Raw genomic sequence first — 12,029 nt, forward strand, 5'->3', positions numbered from 1 at the left:
ACAGATTTATTATTTTTCATGTTTGTATGAAACACAGACTTATTGTAATAAACTACAAATATTAATAAAAAATAAGAAGACAATAATAAGTAATTTTACTTTGATATATATGCAATTAACATTGATTATTGTATTTACATTAATTACTTTCAATGTGTGCATGTATGTGGTATGCAAGTTTAAGCATATTTGTGTTTATAGCAGATATATTTAATTCAAGTTTATTTTTTTCTCCCTGAATTTTGCATTGCAAGTGCTATCTCTAAGAAAATATTGTTAAAGCAACATGGATGGAACTAGAGAATCTCATACTGAGTAAAATGAGCCAGAAAGACAAAGACAAATACCATATGATATCACTTATAATTGGAATCTAATATCCAGCACAAATGAACATCTCCACAGAAAAGAAAATCATGGACGTGGAAAACAGACTTGTGGCTGCCTGATGGGAGAGGGAGGTAGTGGGAGGGATCAGGAGACAACTTAGAATAGATTTACAAGGAGATCCTGCTGAGTAGCATTGAGAACTATCTCTAGATACTCATGTTGCAACAGAACAAAGGGTGGGGAAAAAATGTAATGTATACATGTAAGGATAACTTGATCCCCTTGCTGCACAGTGGGAAAATTAAAAAAAAGAAAATATTCTTAAAACTATCCTTGTGGATTTCTCTTATAATTATATGCAAATATTTTAATAGTAATATTAATTTTAACAAACTGTTACTATGTGGAAATATTTATCTGATATAAACATAAATCATGCTTAATATGTTCTGTTATTTATATGCTAAAATTATTTAAAATGCTACATTCCCAATGAAAGATATTTTTCTCTTAGAATTGACTACTTGTATAGTCGTTACTAAATCAAAATATTTTTATTTAATGTTCATTGCCAACCTGCTTCTTAAAATGGCTGTTACGATTCTATGGAAATAAATGACAGAGTTTCCAAAAAGGGATTGATTATTGTATATGACAATTGACTATTGCATAAATCATTGTTAAATTTCTTACTGAGAGAGGACACTGCACAGTAAACTTATAGAATAACCAGGGGAATGATTTGTTATTCACTGTCAGGTACATAAATGTATTATGTGAGACATTAAACATTACAAGTAATTTTAATTTGGAAAAAAATGATTGTATAAACAGAGTTAAACATGTTAAAATTCCAATACCAATATATAAAGAATCAATTTCTGTAAATAAAACTTAGTTTTAATAAGATAAATTATTTACATAGCAGTTTTCTCAGTGCCCTTACGACATCCTTGTTCCTTAGACTGTATATCATGGGGTTAATCATAGGAGTCACAATAGTGTAGAAGAGAGAAAGCACTTTGTCAGTTCCTGCTGAGTGGCTGGTCCTGGGTCTTAAATAGGTAATCATGCCTGATCCAAAGAACAACACAACAACCATAAGATGAGATGAGCAGGTGGAAAAGGCTCTGGTGCGACTTGTGGCTGATGACAATTTGAGGATGGTGGAGATGAGTTTGCCATAGGAGACAAGGATCAAGAGAAATGGAACTGTGACAAACAACACAGCAACTGTGGAGACCATCATTTCATTTACAAAGGTGTCCCCACAGGCCAGCTTGAGTATTGGGGGGATGTCACAGAAGAAGTGGTTGATGAGGTTAGAACCACAAAAGGGCAAAGAGAAAATCTGAAACGTCTGCCCTATCTGGACTGGAATTCCACTGATCCAGGAGCCAGCCACCAGCTGGATACACATTTTGTGTTTCATGATTAGAGGATAATGCAGAGGGTTACAAATGGCTACATAGCGGTCATAGGCCATCACAGCCAGAAGGAAACATTCTGTGGCTGCCAGCACAAGAACACAGCACATTTGTGTAGCACAGGCAATGAAAGAAATTGTTCTTTTCTGGGTCCAAAGATTAATGAGCATTCTAGGGAGAGTAACTGAAGCATAACAGATTTCCAAAAAGGAAAAATTGCTGATGAAATAGTACATGGGTGTCTGGAGAGCAGGATCCAGTTTTGTTATTAAAAATATGATGCCATTACTTATCAGGATAATGATATAGATGACTAAAAACAACCCAAAAAGAAACCACTGAAGATGGGGAACATCCGTAAAGCCCAAGAGAACGAATTCCATCAATTTAGTTAGATTTTCTTCGGGTGGTTTTTCTTGGTGGTTCATCTGTGGAAAGGATACATTTAGTATGTGCTGTTAATTTTAACTTCATGAATTAGTGACCGTTCTCTAATGGAAATTGGTTTTCCTATTCACTGTCAGTGTTTCTAATTTAATAATGTCACTATATATGTATGTTACTATATTTTTTTCTGTTTTCTGTACTTATATCCTATAGATTATCACTGTAAAAATTCCCCTAAAATGTCCTTTAAGGTCATTCTTTCTGAATACAGCCCAGAATAAACCAACTTATTCTCAGCTCAGCACAGACACTGGAAAAATTGGTGATAGTCAATAGTCAAATATAGATCCAGAGAGTTGCCATATTATCTCACTTGTAATTATGCATGTTTCCTGATGGTCTTATTGTACTTCTCTGTGATTTCCTCTGTAATTTTTACTAGGACTATATCAGAAATTATCTTCCCCATACATTTTCAACTGCATATTTCACCATTTATCCCCTTCCTATCACTTTATCTTAAGCACATATGCCCTTGTATATGATTCATATGATTAGGCAGTAGACAGAGAGAGAGAGAGAGAAAGTGAGAATATTTTCTTTCACAGCACAAAGGAGAATAAAACATATCTTATGGTAGAATAATAAGTGGAAGGTATAAGAGAGTTTTACCTTGGAAACATTACTTAGGAACAAAGATACAGAGAGAAATAATCAATAGAAAAGTTCTCTTGTGTTTCAGCAGGTTAAGGATCCAGCACTATCACTCCCATGGCACGGCTTTGATCTCTGGCCCAGGAGCTTCCACATGCTATTGGTGCAGGGTTGGGGAGATCAAGAGAGTAACCCTAGGAAAATGGGTAGCTTGGAGTGTGTTCATTACCTGTGTGTATGTGTGTGGGCAGAGGGAGAAAATATATTGCCTTTATGTTTTACCCTATGTGCTGTTGTTTTCTTTGTGGTTCCTCATAAATATGCCAGGTAGCAGTTTCTAAACTCATTTTTCTTAGAGCTAAAAATATCAAAAATTTGTAATGAAGGATAACTTGATCATTTGCAGGTTGGTTTTGTGATTGAAAGTCAGTGGCTTTTTTTTTTCTAATTGGACTTGACTTTGAATCCTAACTTCATGATTTATTATCTGTGATATTAAGCAATTGTTTACACTTTCTAAGGTTTTATTCCTTATTTATGATAATCAAATGACATACTATTGGTAAAAAATTAACTATTAATTTTAATATGATTACTTATTAGTTACAGTTCTATAATGATTATTGTGAAATATGTTCTTTTTTTTTTTTTTTTTTTTTGTCCTTTTGCCTTTTCTAGGGCTGCTCCTGTGGCGTATGGAGGTTCCCAAGCTAGGGGTCCAATCTGAGCTGTAGCCATCAGCCTACGCCAGAGCCATAGCAACGCAGGATCTGAGCCGCATTGCAACCTACACCACAGCTCATGGCAACACCGGATTCTTAACCCGCTGAGCAAGGCCAGGGATTGAACCCACAACCTTGTGGTTCCTAGTCAGATTTGTTAACCATTGAGCCACCATGGGAACTCCTGAAATATGTTCTTAAATACAACAAATTTACTAGCAAAATTGTGTTTAATAGAGTTATTGAGTTACTTGTTGGTAATTTTTTTTTTTTCATTTTTTTCCTTTCATCAGAGTCAGGAGTAGGAAAAAATGAGTATAGTCCTTGTGTACAATATTTGAGGCACTCACTCATTTCCAGAGCTGACTCTGCATTGAGACATCTTAAATGTCAGTTTATCCTTAGATATTGCACCCCAAGCATCTCTTGACTCAAGATTGGTCCAAGCTCTGCCTGTCATTTCTCCATCTTGTGCATTTGGACTTTGCCCACCAACATAGTGTAAGTATAGTGTCCTGGACAAACAATATAGTTCTATCTGGATGATCAGAATTGAATTATGGCTTCACCATATGCTAGCTGTGTGACCTCCTGCATATTACTTAATCTCCTTGTGTCACACTTTTCTCCATTCACAACTTAGCTAGCAACTATACCAACACTTAGGGTTGTTATAACTATTAATGCAATCAATACATATGAAACAACTTGAGAAGTCCTGGCATATATAAAAGTCTATTGAAAAGCTAGCTATTATTGTTGTTATAAAAAACTAAGTTTTTGTATGACTGCGTCATTGTTTATGTATGACTGGGTCACTATGCTATATAGCAGAAATTGGCACAACACTGTAAATCAACGGTACTCTAAGAAAATAAATAAATTTTAGCAATCTAAATTTTATTCTCTACTTAGTCAAAATGAAAAAAAATTCTTGTCACATGGTTAAATGAATGAGATTTTAAAGCAATCATCAGAGTGTTAGAAAAATTCCAGGCTCTTAAAATGTGAATTCTATGCCAAGCTTTTTGTTACTAAAATCATCATTTCTCATCTGTAAACATAATACCAAGAGTGTACATATTGTTACAATTTGGCTAATCCCTTTTGTATGCCTTTTATTTTGCTAACACTACATGATCTGAAAGGTAAGGACTGTGATTATTTTCCAACTTGGGATCAATTTAGATCTTAGAAAATGCTTATACAACTAATAATACAGTGTTTAGTATTTGATTCTGAACTAAGTAAAGCAATAGACACTTTTAAATTAAGTCATCATTCTTAAAAAGGAGGAAAAGGAGATTTTATATACAATAAGAATAACATACCAATCTTTATGTATCACTTGTATTTTATTTTTGTTGTTAATTTATTTGTTTTTTGCTTTTTTTAGGGATGAACCTTTGGTTCATGGAAGTTCCCAGGCTAGGGGTCAAATAGGAGCTACAGCTGCTGGCCTATGCCATAGCCATAGCAATGCTGGATCTGAGTGGCGTCTGTGACCTACACCACAGCTCACAGCAATGCCAGATCCTTAACCCACTGATCAAGGCCAGGGAACGAACCCTCATTCTCATGGATACTAATTAGATTTTTTTCTGCTCTGCCACAATAGGAAATCTCTATGTATCACTTTTATAAATGAAAAAAAATAACAAATGATTTCCTCCTTATTTCCTAAATATAATTATTCTAGTGCTGAATAAAATATAATTTCTGATTGTACAAATCCAACATTTTGGTGATGAAATCTTGTATAACATGAAAAGGCAAGATTTATGTATGTATTTCTTAAGAGTGAAATAAAGCAGACTTCAAACATGTTTGTATATGAGATATAAATTAGCAACTAAATCCTTGAAATTAACTTAAAATAAATATTGACTTAAAATAATTTTTATTATTAGTCCTCAAATATATCTTTTTTGTTCTTTAAAATAGTTGTTTGTTGGATTCCCCAAAGATTATAATCCTATTTTATGGATTGCTTTACTTCAGATATCCTATTACAATATTAAGCTGAATACATAAATGTAACATTAATTAGTTACAATATATTGGGTTGAAATTAAGCTTCTGGTAATATTATCTACACCTAGAAAAAAATACTACAATCTTTACAATTTTCAGTATTCAAAATGATGTAATACTGTTATTTATTGCCATTATTTTGTTGTAAATTTTATTTCATAGAATAAGAAATATACAGGAGTTGTGTTTTAAAAAGTACACATTTTCTACCAGGTGTTAAATATTATTTTTACATTTTAAAATATGAAGTAAAGCTTAATTTCAGTATAAAGCAATTTTTTACCTTTCTTGAGATGTTGCTGATTTTTCTCACTAGAGAGCATTTAAATATTTAAATTACTGCAGGTGAAATTACTTGTATCTCAAGGCTCTTCAATCCACCTTTAAAATACCCTGTTCTTTCTAAACATAAAGTACTTTCAAAGTAAAAATAGTTATCTCTACCCCAGGGATCTCTTCCACCTGATACATTTAAATTTCTAATTAGAACCATCACTTTGGTATACTCTGATTTGCTGTATAGTATTTTCCCCAGATTGCTCTCACTCTACCCATACTACTTTTTCTTCAGCCTCTCCATGGAATAGGGGGTACAGTGCATTCTATTTCCTAGATACAAATAGGGTGTTGATTAACATTATTTGGGACCATTCAAAATTGACCCATATCCAATTGTTACCTTATTGATTATGAATATGTCACATGGATCCAACTGTTTGATAGGTTCCTTGATTCCTAGTTAGAAGGTTGGCCTGTGTATTTGTTGTGATACATGTTCTGATGGCAAATATTTTTCTCTACACAACTAGCATGGCATTGACTTCAGCAACCCAAAATTTAGCCATCGAATGTATGAAATGTAGCTCAAAATTAAAAATTTAACCCAAGATTAATCAGAATAGGAGAAAAAATTTCCTTCCTTTTGCAGCCTGTCACCATCCTTTCCTAAATTTATTTTATATTTTTAAGGTGTGAATGCTTTTGAGCTTTACATATGATCAAATGAGGATCTGGAATACGTCCAGCTAAGATACTGGGGAAGATACCAAACCAATAGTCTGTGAGTTGTCGGCTTCAAACGTGGGGAGGAGAATTTTTTTCAACATTTAGATTGTTTAAATACCTTGGCTTAGAGCCAATTTTTCACGACAAAAAAACTTGGGAGGTTACTTTCTATTATTCAGTAAGTTGTAATTTATAAGAGTCTATGATTATGAGGAGACAATATTTGCAAGACACATATAGTAATGTGATAACAGGGAGTATTTGGAAAGTTAATTACAAAGCATCAGGAACTACCTGGCAGAGATTATTCCCATAATCTGAGAGAGGAGTGAGTGGTGGGAAAAGTTTCACATGTGGACCAAAGGTGACAGACAGAGCAAAGCAAGAGTGTGGGAGCCCGGCCAGGACTGAGCTGCTGAAGATGCTCATCCAAGCTGTTCAGCTATGTTGAATTGGAGTCCTAAAACCCCATAATTGGGACAGTGCAGTATTATGCATAAATAGAGAAATCTTCTGATGGAGTAGAATAGAAATTCCAGAAAAGGCTCAAATACAAGTGAGAATTTTTCATTTAATAAAGATAACCTACCAAATTGGTAAAATACAGACATTTAAAATAAAGGCTATTGGGACGACTGGGCAGGAAAAAACAGTAATCTTTTCTTAATACCTTATGCTATATAGGAAAAACCCAAAATGACACACAGATTTAAATATTTTAGAGGGTGAGGTGATGAAAGCATTCTAAGAAAAAGTTTTTATAGTTTTGGAATCATTTTGGAGTAAGCACAGTTTGACTTATACTTTAGAATGCAGGACGCAAAAATTGAAACAAAAATACCTGTGTTCAAATAAATGATTCTGGATAATTAAAAGAAATCCCATAAATAAATTAAAATAGAATTGATATAATGGAAAAAATAATTATACCTCGGATCTGAAATAACATGCTCTTGGCTCATTTTTGAATATGGAGAAAAAATTCAAAATAGAATAAAAGACGAAAAAGCTGAAGTAACAGTTCACAAAAAGGAGATATAAATTATCCTTTTAAGAAAGGGACAGATACACAACTTAATTTATGAAAAAAAACTAATTACATTGTAATCTGAACAATGATTTAGTCTTTAAAATATCTGAGACATTTTCCTATGCATTGTGTATGTGGAGAGGAAGCAGGCACTATTGACCAATATCACATTTGTGTTTACTTCTTGAACTAATCAATAAAGCATGCAGAGATACAAAGATATGCAATAGCATGATATTGCAACAAATTTGTGCTTGCAAAAGATTGTGGGACACTTAAGTGTGAATAATCACATGGGTTGTCTAACTTAATGAGACAATTTTGATATTGTTTTCTATTGTTTCTTATCCCAGAGCTATGGTGCCTTCAAAATATGAGGTTTATAATTTACCAAATTTATGAAAATTATCAAATTAATTATAGTGCTAGCAACAAAAAGTCTAACAGTGCATGTTAACCAGAGAAGGATGTCATGTCTTCATTTGTTTTAAATGTTGGAGAATTATATGTGACAGTTTTTGGTAAGTCCATTTATAGAAATATTGATTCATTTGTCCAAAACAATACAATACTATCACCAATCTTTTTTTTTTTCTTTATGCCTTTTCCAGGGCCACACCCACAGCATATGGAGGTTCCCAGTCTAGGGGTCCAATCAGAGCTATAGCTGCTGGCCTACGCCACGCCCACAGCAGCATGGGATTCCAGCTGCATATGCAACCTACACCGCAGCTCACAGCAACGTCAGATCCTTAACCCATTGAGCAAGGCCAGGGATCCAACCCGCAACCTCATGGTTCTTAGATTCGTTAACCACTGAGTCGTGATGGGAACTCCACTATCACCAATCTTGAATCATATTTCTATTGATGATGATGATGATTTTTTAGGTAAAACACAATTCGTATTTCTGATTTAGTTTCAGGAAAAAATAGAAGTGTGACATAAATATAATAAAGGATATTATGTTTTTCTTTTCATTTTAAACACGTTCATTTAAAAAATTTGGAAATAGAAACATAGAAAAAATGCATACTTAATGAGTATTCTAAATTCTGCTTTTTTATCTTAATGGAAATGTTCTGTATGCTATCATTATGGCTTGTTCACTCAAAAATATTCTCCATCTTATATGTAATGGCATTTTGATTAATTTCTGTCAATATTTGGTTTTTCTCCATATGAAATTATTTCAAACATATTCCAATCCAATTTGATAAAGATTTTGACATGAGTAATGCAAAAGTGGACATTCTTGGACGTGTCCCCCAAAATCTTGTCCAGTATTTAATGACTGGATAAAATATACTATATTTTTTCAGTAAACAGTCTCTAATCAAGAGCAAATATGAGACCTACTTAAAAATTAGTTTCTTTTTCTCTTTTCCTTTTTCTCTTTTTTAGGTCCACACCTGTGGCATATGGAAGTTCCCAGGCTAGGGGTCAAATCAGAGCTGGAACTGCCGGCCTACATCACAGCCAGGGCAACATATGCTCTGAGCCAGCTCTGTGACCTATGCTACAGCTCACTTTTATCTGGAATCTAATGTATGGCACAAATGAACTCCTGTTATACCAATCTTTACATTTTTTTCTCACATGCCAGGAAAGCTTAGGATTTCTTCAGTGAAGTGGCTTTAAGACATTGCAGTCGAGGCTATGAAGTGTTACGTGGTTGATGTGCTCCAGTTTCAAATATGTTTCAGCCGAGAACCCCTTCCTTTTGCTTACCTTGTCATTTGCACTACTCAAAAAATAAAAAAATAAAAAAACCTTTAACAAACACTTTTGAAGAAACATAGGTAATAGTCATTCTTGGGCAAATATTATTTTTACAAGATTAGGTTTTATTGATAGTGTTTTTTAATAAAAGAATAAATATTTTAAATTAAAAACAAAACACTGCCTTCAAAAAGACACATAATTTATTCCAGAGGATTCAGAGTTCAACACTTTTTCTTCTTTTTTTTGGCCATACCCTCAGTATATGGAAGTTCTCAGGCCAGGGACTGAATGAGAACCACAGGATAATGTAACCCACTGTGCTGGGCTGGGGACCACCCAAGCATTCACAGCAACTCTGGCAGCTGCAGTCGGATTCTTAACGCATTGCACTACAGTGGGAACTCCTAAAGAAAAACACTTTAATGAAACACTGTTTACGTGGTGTATTACTTTCCTCGATCTACTCTAACAAATGATCAGAAATTGAGTGGCTTAAAACAACAAAAATTCGCCTCATATTTCTGGAAGCCAGAGCCCAAAATCACAGTGCTAGCAGGATTTCTCTCCAAAGAGAAGAAATCCTGGTCAGGTGGGAAGAGCATGTGGAGAAGGCTTTGCTTCATGGTTGCATCACTCCCATTCACTGCCTCCATCTTCATGTGATGTTCTCTGCATCTCTGTATCTCTTTTCTTAACTTTATCTCTCTTTCTGACCCTTATAAGAACCAAGAACACTGGTCATAGGATTTAATGCCCACCTTAAACTAGGATAAGCTTATTTCACACTCCTTAGCTTAATTACAGCTACAAAAATTCACATTTGTAGGTTCTAAATGGACACATATTTAGAGGGGCCATCATGAACCTAACACACATTGACATGGATAGTTTATAGTGAAAATTTCAAAAATTTCTAATACTAAATAGACATTACCAAAGCAAAACTTGAAGCTACAAGAGGAAGAAAATGATGTTAGGAGAGAACAATCAGGGTTGGCATAATAAAGGAAGGAATACAAAAATTTGTAGTCTTTAAGGTACATGGACAATTGCAAGACACCGAAACAAAGAAAAAAAATGCAAGACAACATTGATTCCCCTGCTCCCCCCATCTTTGGCTGCTGCTGTTTTTTTTTTCCTCATTGATTAAATCCAATGATAGGTACAGAGAAAGGCAGAAAATATATCTGAAGTGAAGGGAAAGATAAAGAAAAGTTCTCACAGAGCATAATCCTAACCCTTGGTTATATGATGCTCTGAGTTAATGATAATGCTCAGGCAATCTCTTAACTCAATGGTTCCCAGTGAGAGGAAAGATGGGTCTTCAGATTAGATGGTTGCCATGGAGATAAAATTTGTGCTTTGATTACCCAGAAGCTCAATACTATGAAACAAAATCCTTTAACATAATGCAAGGTTGCAGTGATGATATTAACTATCATTTTTTAGGAACATAGAAACACAAAAATAAATCTTTCTGATGTATTTACATGACAAAGATAAGCAATCCCCTTCTGTAATGTTGAGTCTTTAAATCAGGTTAATAACTTAGTTAGTAGTTTTCTCAGTGCCACCATGATGTCTTTGTTCCTCAGAGTATATATAATGGGATTCAAGGTTGGGATCAAAACAGTGTAGAAAAGAGAAATCAGTTTCCCAGTCCCTTCGGCTTGATTTGGTTTGGGTTGCAAATAAGTGATGCTTGCTGTTCCATAGAATAAAACCACAACGGTCAGGTGGGAGGAGCAGGTGGAGAAGGCTTTAGCCCTTCCTCTGGCTGATGACAGTTTCAGAATGTTGGAGCTAATGTGGCCATAGGAGACACCGATCAACAGAAATGGAACCATGATAAACACCACAGCGACTGCATAGACTGCTATCTCATTCACAAATGTGTCCCCACAAGCAAGCTTGAATATTGGGGGGAGGTCACAGAAGAAATGATTAATTGTATTGGACCCACAAAAGGGCAGAGAGAAAATCTGCCATGTTTGCCCAATTATGACAGGAACCACACTGAGCCAGGAAGCAGTGACCAGCTGGACACAGACCTTATGATTCATGACAAGACAGTAGTGAAGAGGGTTACAAATGGCCACATAGCAGTCATAGGCCATCACGGTCAGAAGCAGACACTCTGAGCCTCCAAACCTGAGGACAAAACACATTTGTGTAGCACAAGCAATGAAAGAAATGTGTCCTTTCTGGGTCAAAATGTCCATGAGCATCCTTGGGATAGTTACTGTTACATAACAGATTTCTAAAAAGGAAAAATTGTTGAGAAAAAAATACATGGGGATATGGAGAGTGGAGTCAATTCTTGTTATCAGTATTATGACGCTATTGCACATCAGAATGGTCAGGTAGATGACTGAAAATATCCCCAAAAGGATCCACTGGAGATTGGGAATATCGGAAAAATCCAAGAGAACAAATTCCATTATTGTAGTGATGTGTGAGTTTTCTGGTTTTAATTTGTTCCCCATCTGCAAATATGGTAAATTCAAGATGGCTAATTAATTAATGCTTTTCCTGTTCTATTAATTGGATTAAATGTATGAGTCTATTTATAAAGTCTCTTAAAGTATTGTCACTGTTGCCTTGCTCTGTTTCTAAGAGAAGAGATTTGAAACCTTAGAAATGAACTGATGTGTGGTTAATATCAATCTAAGAAATAAAATCATATATTTTACACTTGGATGTAATAATACCAGA

General features: G+C 34.6%; 2 protein-coding genes across 2 annotated transcripts; both read right to left on the minus strand.

Annotated features, from left to right (window-relative positions):
- Positions 1-1,243: 1,243 nt before the first annotated feature.
- Positions 1,244-2,203, minus strand: LOC110258900 (olfactory receptor 10AG1-like). Its single transcript, XM_021082144.1, has one exon. The coding sequence runs from the start codon at positions 2,183-2,185 to the stop codon at positions 1,244-1,246; it is 942 nt and encodes a 313-aa protein (XP_020937803.1). The 5' UTR covers positions 2,186-2,203.
- An 8,646-nt stretch (positions 2,204-10,849) lies between these two features.
- LOC100512210 (olfactory receptor 10AG1-like) lies at positions 10,850-11,818 on the minus strand. The gene has a single exon (XM_021082143.1). It carries the CDS (start codon positions 11,798-11,800, stop codon positions 10,850-10,852), a length of 951 nt encoding a protein of 316 aa, XP_020937802.1. The 5' UTR covers positions 11,801-11,818.
- Between the last annotated feature and the right edge of the window lie 211 nt (positions 11,819-12,029).

The sequence above is a fragment of the Sus scrofa genome, unplaced genomic scaffold (genome assembly GCF_000003025.6).
Source record: "Sus scrofa isolate TJ Tabasco breed Duroc unplaced genomic scaffold, Sscrofa11.1 Contig53, whole genome shotgun sequence".
Lineage (NCBI taxonomy): Eukaryota > Metazoa > Chordata > Mammalia > Artiodactyla > Suidae > Sus > Sus scrofa.

Bases quoted from the DNA above. Each gene is read 5' to 3' on its own strand.
- LOC100512210 (XM_021082143.1), bottom strand. From the start codon at position 11,800: ATGGGGAACAAATTAAAACCAGAAAACTCACACATCACTACAATAATG.
- LOC110258900 (XM_021082144.1), bottom strand. From the start codon at position 2,185: ATGAACCACCAAGAAAAACCACCCGAAGAAAATCTAACTAAATTGATG.